The 7,487-nt window shown below is 44.5% G+C and overlaps 3 protein-coding genes across 4 annotated transcripts in view; 2 read left to right on the forward strand and 1 right to left on the reverse strand.

Annotated features, from left to right (window-relative positions):
• The first annotated feature begins 521 nt into the window (after positions 1 to 521).
• Positions 522 to 7,487, forward strand: part of LOC131885520 (stromal membrane-associated protein 1-like) — a 49,537-nt gene continuing 42,571 nt past the window's right edge. Inside the window, exons 1-3 of the mRNA XM_059233585.1 lie at positions 522 to 934; positions 1,067 to 1,200; positions 1,271 to 1,478. Coding sequence (XP_059089568.1) covers positions 817 to 934; positions 1,067 to 1,200; positions 1,271 to 1,478 — 460 coding nt within the window. The 5' untranslated portion in view covers positions 522 to 816. The remainder of the gene's footprint in view (positions 935 to 1,066; positions 1,201 to 1,270; positions 1,479 to 7,487) is intronic.
• LOC131885518 (nuclear pore complex protein Nup98-Nup96-like) lies at positions 1,722 to 2,757 on the forward strand. Its single transcript, XM_059233582.1, has 3 exons — positions 1,722 to 2,091; positions 2,147 to 2,349; positions 2,420 to 2,757. The coding sequence occupies exons 1-3, from the start codon at positions 1,737 to 1,739 to the stop codon at positions 2,552 to 2,554; spliced, it is 693 nt and encodes a 230-aa protein (XP_059089565.1). The 5' UTR covers positions 1,722 to 1,736; the 3' UTR covers positions 2,555 to 2,757.
• On the reverse strand, positions 3,008 to 4,813 carry LOC131885515 (UDP-galactose translocator-like). 2 transcript variants are annotated; one of them, XM_059233579.1, is made up of 2 exons: positions 4,795 to 4,813; positions 3,008 to 4,236 (listed from the first exon to the last, which is right to left on the reverse strand). In XM_059233579.1, exon 2 carries the CDS (start codon positions 4,227 to 4,229, stop codon positions 3,159 to 3,161), a length of 1,071 nt encoding a protein of 356 aa, XP_059089562.1. In that variant the 5' UTR covers positions 4,230 to 4,236; positions 4,795 to 4,813; the 3' UTR covers positions 3,008 to 3,158. The 2 variants fall into 2 exon arrangements, with proteins under 2 accessions (XP_059089562.1, XP_059089561.1); XM_059233578.1 differs by lacking the exon at positions 4,795 to 4,813 and adding an exon at positions 4,418 to 4,602.

Raw genomic sequence — 7,487 nt, forward strand, 5'->3', positions numbered from 1 at the left:
CCCACATTGGACAGTAGCAAAGTCGGTTTTATGTCACAATGATTTAGTAAATGGTACTCTTTGACATCTAATGATGGATAGAGTTTTGAAACAAGTTCAATCCATTTATGGAAGGGACTTTTGATGGCAAATTGGAGTGATTTTAAGCATATTTTAGGTCTGGGATAAAGGGCTCAATGGAGTAAAACGTATCTGGTAATGGTCACTCTGACTGGTCCTTTGTGTCAAAGTCGTTGTAAAAAATAGGATTGCGGGGCCCTTGGAAACAGCTCAGCTGAGATAGGGCCCCGGAAGACGGTCGAACGTCAGGTTGACAGATTTGATTTTATACGTCACCAAAGGCGTTTTCATATGCAAATCAGCAGGTCTACACCCGCATGACCAACCCCCAACCCATGGATCAAAGAAATGGACCTTAGCTCATCCATCCAAGATACACCCATCCCTGTGAGTCGTCGTACGCGTCGTACCAGGGTCTGGCCCTCTAGCGTCGATCTGGCGCAACACCCAATGGCTGAATGAAATGACCAGATTGAAGCAGGTCGACGTCATTGGGCCACGTTCTTCTGGAGGTTTGCCGACGCCACTCATCTCAATAGACGTTTGAGTCAATTTCAGCTGGTTGGAGTGTTTTTCTGTGGGTCAATCCGCTCGGTTCCCGCATCCCTGGGGCTCCTTCATTTCTGCTTTTCTCCTGCCCTACTACACCTACCTGAAGCGCTTGTGTTGTCTTACTGCTTTGCCTGCCTGCTAGTCCTGTAGCGATCGGGGTAGTCTGACGTGTGCTGGGTCTTAGGCATCGGGGGTTCGAATCCGATGGCAGGCAAAAATGATCGAGACCGGACCAAGGTCATCCAGGATCGCCTGCAGGTGTTGCTCACGCAAATGCTCAAGGATGATGACAACAAATACTGTGTGGATTGTGACAGCAAAGGTATAATGGAGGGGGTTACTGGTAATATCTTATACCTCTACTTACGGCAGGCCAAAGGGCAACCGCCTGGATGATTACCATCTCTGGTCCATGAATGAATGTCTTGCTGATGGTGATTGATTGGCTTTCCAGGTCCCCGATGGGCCTCATGGAACTTGGGCATGTTCCTGTGCATTCGATGTGCCGGGATTCACCGCAATCTCGGCGTGCACATTTCCAAGGTGAAGTCTGTCAACCTGGATTCCTGGACCCCGGTCCAAGTCGCGGTAAGGCCAACACAGCCTTGTTTGGCGCTCTGCTATTTCCCGTCATGTCATATTTTTCAACCCTTTCCAGAGCATGCAACTCATGGGCAACAGTCGGGCTCGGGCCGTGTACGAAGCCAATTTGCCCGACGGGTTTATCCGACCGCAAAATGATCAGGCCTTGGAGCAATTCATTCGAGCCAAGTACGAAAAAAAGAAGTACATTGCCCAGGAGTACGTCCCAGAGGCGCCGCCGGACTTTCCTGACGGCTGGTACCAACTGATCGAGGCTGAGAAGCCAAGCAGTACGAAATGACAACTGAAAATCAGGCCTCTAAAGGCTCGTGTTCAAAAAACCATTTTGCAGCCATGCTTCCTTCACAACTTGGGAACAAATGCTAAAGCACCTCATTTCAAGTAATTTCTGGTCGTTGTTAGTTTCCCATGATATTAAATCGTGTAGGCGTCTGTTGAAAACTTGAGGCCGATATAAAAAGAAGTCATTTTCTGTTCAGTCGAATAGGCTTTTTTTGCCCGTTAGATATACTCTCATTTTTATGTTCCAATCCTTTGGTTTTTCAGAGAGTTCTTCTGGGAATGGCTTTTCCGACTTCATTTCCGCTACATCGCCCAACGTTTCCGCCGCACAAGGTGCCCCAACCTCGTCTGTTGGGAGCGGCCAGCCGAAGAAGAGTGAAGAGGAAGAGTTTTTCTCGCAAGGCCTCTCCAATCAAACGACCTCTGCCCAAGCCAATGATGGGAAAATGTCCAAGGACTCGATTTTGGCATTGTTCGGACAGAAGACGAATAATAGTCCTTCGCCCATGATGCAAAATGCGGGCGGAGGAGGAGGGCATTTCGGTGGATTTGGAGCCGCGCCTCAACCTCACCAGTCCATGTTTCCTCCAGGAGGTTGGTGAGCCCGAAAAAAAACACTCCTAAGGCTAATTGATGTTTTGTTTGACAGGTTCCTCATTTGGTGGAGGTTCCAGGCCTGGACAGCAGCAGCAGCAGATGTTTGGCACCAACCCGCAGTCCAATCCATTCCTAAACCCGACGTCACCGAATGCCAATCAGTTTGCCAGCCCTAACACCGGATTCGGGGCCAATTCGTTGGCTAGCGGGCCCCAGAATAATCAAGCATCCTTATTTGGCAATCAGGTGAACCAGGTAAAGTTTTGGGTAGCTACCAGATTTTGATGGCGACTAGAATAATCGTTTCCATTTTTCCATTACACAGACCCAGAATCAGATGAGTGGTTTGAATCTTGGGAAAGGCTTCAACGGCATTCCGTTGGACCCCACTTCTAACAACATGCCCGTCAATTCCAACTCGAACACGTCGAGTAGTGCTGACATTTTGGGTTTGTGGTAGAGCCAACGACGGATAATCGAATTTTTCTGGACTTCCCACCTTGATCTCTGAGCAGAGGCGTCTCATCCGACATCCGAGAACGGTTCCCATACCCCATCCCTTCCTCAAGAGTCATAGATCATATACTACACGTCACGTACACACTCCATGTCGTTCCTTTTTACGTTCCTTCACGTTTTCTAATTTTATTTTACTCTCCCCTCCCAATGGCTTCTTTTTTAAAAGGCTTGTTGGTTCATGGACGAGGTATCTACAATCCGGTATTTTTTACACTTTCCAGAGCCAGTCCTTGTAAAACATAAGAAAGACTGTTCACAGAGTAGACGACTGTCTGCAATTGATGCGATTGTTTCCCGATATTGTCTCAACAGAGATCCTATTTATACATAACCGAAGACAATTCTGGGCAATGTGTAACACATTTGGAAATTTACACTTGAATGTGACAAACGGTTGTCTTTTTGTTTCTTCTCGGTATATTCTATATGCTTTTATTTGCGCAAAAGGCACTCAACAAATGCGTTTCCGTGGTAGATTAATTATTTAGATCGGTCATTTATCATGATGAAATAAGTAGTACAAGTATCTAAGACCTCTTGGGCGTTTAGACCTTTTGAGAGGCTTTGTCGAAGGTGGACTTGGGCTGGTAACCGTACAGAAAGATCGAGCCGATCACCAAACACCCGCCCAAACAAAACTGAACGGAGAGCTGAAACCCGAAGAAGAATACTGAAAACACGCAGGTCAAGATGATGGCTAAAGAGCAGGCAAACCCTTTGAGGATGTTGTCCGCATATTTCACTACCACGGCCACCAGTAATCCGCCCGTGGCATTCAACCCCACCAAATACCACACGAACAGGTCATAACCGTGGAAGAAGCCTTTGGTTGAGATGCCATCGTAGCTCTTGAGCAAGCACACGATGAAGCCCAACGGGATGGACAACAAGCTCAACTGAACATTTCTCATCCAGACCGAGATGTCCGAGCCTTTGAGGATTTTCTCAAAGTAGATCCCCGCCAATCCCGAGAGAACACACGCGCAAATGGCCGCCGTGAAGCCTTTGACCCGGGATTGCTCATGAATGGAGGCCTTGCTCTCTTTCGCATCCGAAGTCTGCACCAACGCCACCCCCACGATCAGCACCACCAACGAGAACCATTGGATCTTGATAAGCTTCTTGTTCAACATAATCACGGCGAACACAGCCGTAGTCAGGATCTTGAGCTGATATGTGATCTGATACGTGGCCACGTCCAAGTTCCCGGCTGCGACGTACAGCAAATTGTTCTGGACCAAGTAAATGGCCGAAGGGATGCAGACCTTCAAGGTGTCCATCCAATTCACCACCACCGTCTCGTGCAAAGTCCGTCGCCATCGCATCACATCGTGGCCTTCGTCCCGAAACACCAAGTACAAGCACGTCATGAGCTTGATCACCTCGGCCATGAACACGGCCGTGGTCTCGAAGAACAAGTCGCCGGGACGGGTGCGCGAATACCGCATACTCAAGCCTAATATGGCATTCTGGGCGGTCAACGTGATCAGGCTTAAGTATTTCAGATTGACATTGGTCGCGGTACCCGTCCGGAGGGTGTTGGTCGCCGTGGAACCCGCCATGGGGGCTGCGGCGTGCAGGCTCGCCAAAGAATGGCGATGCTGTTTAGACGTCATCTCCAAGCTAAAACAGAAAATGAGTTAATATCTTAGAATAATTCCTATCCTATCAGGCATAAAAGACATCAAAGACATGACCAGGCGCATAATCCACCCCAACAGCCTAAAGTGTACCTGGGCGGAGCTCTGAACGTTAGACAACATGCTACAAGTAAATTAGGACTACTGCAAAATCTTTGACCCACCAATTTCTGACTGGCTTAAAATCGCCAAGGCTCGGGTCGAAATCGCGAGCCGCCACCACGCACCTAGAACCAATCCACACCGGAGAATAGGCAGAACAAGGCCAACAACCTTGAAGATGAGGAAAAAGAGGAAGGAGCGATGGACGGGCGATCGGGTTAAAAAAGTAGGGCCACGATCAAGAGATTGAGATAAACGTTATTCTCCACCGATTAGTTGGTGGTGCTTAATTTTAAATTTGTGGCAAAATATTAAAAGGTTTAGATAGAGACTTTAAGGGTTATCAATATTGTGTTAGGTTAGGTTAGGTTTGATTAGGTCAGGTTAAGATTTAAAAAAAGGTAGCACCGCCAACTAATCGGTGGAGAATAACGTTTACCAGAGATTGACGTCCTCGGAGGTTGTCGGTCGGTCAGTCAGTCAGTCGGGGGTTGCGCCGCTTGGTGCATTGTCATTCCTCACAGGACAAGCGCACGGACTTCTAGCGACATGGACTGACAACGAAACAAAGAATGTCGAATGGTCTTTGTTAGGGTCCTGTTTTAGAAGAGTACAAGAGTGAGTTCAGCGCACCATTGCAGTGGAATTTTGAACCTTTCAATTCTGTTCCAAAACAATGAGTTGATATGGGACCCAAATCCAAACCAAACACATGCTAGTACCTTAACTTAGTGCCGTAACGGTTATGACTGAGTAAAGCTCAGAAAGATAACTTGTTTTGCCGGTAAGCAATAAACCTAGAGATTTGAATGTGACTGGTTGTCTGAACAATAGTTAACCTGACGAGTTCCTACAGTAAGGAAACTAGTTTTGACGACCATCTGGAATTCACCCTCAACAACAAAACAAATTACTTTTCTGACCTTTAGTTATAAAGTTGAAGCTGCTGTTCAAGCATCATTAACCACAATCACAGGAGCAGTGGATTCAAATTATGTACTTTTCAATAGAAATATGAAAGGTGGCTTGGTATGTGGTGTGTAAAACATTCAAGGTAAATTTAAGGGTGCGTGAAAAGTAACTAAAGACTATTATAACTCTTAGAGACACAGAGTTTAATTGAAATTTGTTTGTTTTGGATCTGGGACACATACAGATAAATTGTTTTGGAATGGAAGTAAAGATTCAAATTCCACCACATGGCACACTGATCTGTCTACTGCACTCTTCTAATACAGAGCACTAGCCTTAACCAAACATTTTATTCCAAACCAGCATCAACATCTGAATGAAGAAAATCAATAATGATTTTGAAGAGTTTTGGTGATACCATGTTATCTCACTGTCAGCATCATTAAGAATATCATTGGCCATTTGAGAACAATAAGGCATTTTTTTTCTGTTTTAGAACCACCATGGCCTGAATCATCAATCTTATAGTTTGGAATCAAAGCTGTCTTGAGGAGCAAAGCTCAACTCAATCATTCTGTTATCAGTTTGTCAATTTAATAAATTGATCCAAATGACCTAGAAACTACTTGCTACTTATTAAAGAAAGGTTTCAAACGGGAAAATCAGCTATTTAGCTTGCAGAACCTCTTGTGGGGCTCCCAATTCAAGCAAAAAGGGGTTCAGAAATGAAGATTCAAGATCAGGAACAAGCTTTAAATCAGCCCTGGTTTCATGATTTAGAAAGGCAAGGTCACAATCTGTTATTCATTTTAGCACCTTTACTAATGCTTGTGTCCCTTGAAGCTTAAAAGCTGACATTCCAGTTCAAAACACAGCACTACTATTCATTCATGATTTGACCTTCAAAGCTTTTCTTGGATATCTCCACACAATAGGACATGCTCACGGGGGTCGTTGTTTACCCCTTTGCACTTTAGTGCCCCCTTTTGACTTATGTAGGGATGTGTCAAGGCTTTGACTGGGGCTTGAGTCAATTACAAAAGTGTCAAAATAAGCAGAACTGTTACACAAACAAATCAAAGGATAGTACTAGAAACAATAAAAACTTTAAGCTCGCTTCAATACAGAAGTTCAAGTGTTCATTGAAAAAAGCAGCAACATTTTTGTGTTTGACACATCCCTACATATCCAAAAGCTGCTGCTTGAGCGCAAATGGGTACAAATGACCAACCAAACTGATCCTGTGATCCTATCCTATAGCCCCCTTACCCTGCATGAAATATGTTTTACATTCTGCACTCCAGAGGGCGCTTTGTCATTTAGCCTTTACTAAATAAAGGGCCGATTGGGCCAATTCCTTGTTATTGAATTATAATGTATTTGTGTTGTTTTTGACTAATTCTATCAAAACCATATTTTTCAATTAGTGCCTTGGGTCACAATGTCCAGAAAAGAAATTGCATTCAAGGCAAGGCAAAAGGAGTTTATGTAGCAATCTACCGTGCCTCTTCCCGTTTTCTTTGGGCCGTGTGACGTTGCAAATATGGGCCCTTATATAGGGAAACCTGAAGCGCTTAAGAAATACATCCATCCATTTAGTAATAAGTATCAATCACTTCCAAGCAAAGTGAATCTTGTTGGATTCTACTTTAAGCCACAAATCTTTTCAATAATTTCCATTTTTTTTGTCTTTTTGGATTAGTTACCTGGTGGATTGTGTTTTTCTTATATACATTCCGCATACACTTGGGGGAAAATATCCATCTTACTTATCAAGAATGCAGAAATATGGTCATAAAACAAAAAATTAGAAAATGTAAATGTAAGTAGTAACACTTGCCTGACAAGGAGGGATTGAGTAGTTAATCAATTACTCTTATTAACCAAAGTAGGTGGAACTTCTTTTTAATGAGCAATGACTAAAGCCTTGGGTGCATAAGCCTCTAGCAATGAAAGAAAAATGTACCATTTGCCTCTCATGAAAGCGGGCGAAAACTCGTTGACTGTCCACTTTTCTAGACATCCGCAACTGGGGGCACTGTCGACTGTATCATACAAGTGCTCCATTCTAGGTATCTCTTCATCAACAACGATTTGGATGACGTCTACAAATTGCCGATGGAGGGAGACGATTCACTTGGGGTCTTTGGATTTTTAATGGGGATGATATCTATGCAACAGGGTTGGCTGTAAGTTAAAAAATCAGGAGATAATTGAATA

Source organism: Tigriopus californicus, chromosome 8 (assembly GCF_007210705.1).
Source record: "Tigriopus californicus strain San Diego chromosome 8, Tcal_SD_v2.1, whole genome shotgun sequence".
Taxonomy (NCBI): Eukaryota; Metazoa; Arthropoda; class Copepoda; order Harpacticoida; family Harpacticidae; genus Tigriopus; species Tigriopus californicus.

Excerpts from the sequence above, each read along its gene's own strand:
- LOC131885518 (XM_059233582.1), top strand. The coding sequence starts at position 1,737 with ATGTTCCAATCCTTTGGTTTTTCAGAGAGTTCTTCTGGGAATGGCTTT. Across the intron at positions 2,092-2,146 it reads GTCCATGTTTCCTCCAGGAG|GTTCCTCATTTGGTGGAGGT; the intron begins GTTGGTGAGCCC and ends TTTGTTTGACAG. Across the intron at positions 2,350-2,419 it reads TTGGCAATCAGGTGAACCAG|ACCCAGAATCAGATGAGTGG; the intron begins GTAAAGTTTTGG and ends TCCATTACACAG.
- LOC131885515 (XM_059233579.1), bottom strand. The coding sequence starts at position 4,229 with ATGACGTCTAAACAGCATCGCCATTCTTTGGCGAGCCTGCACGCCGCA.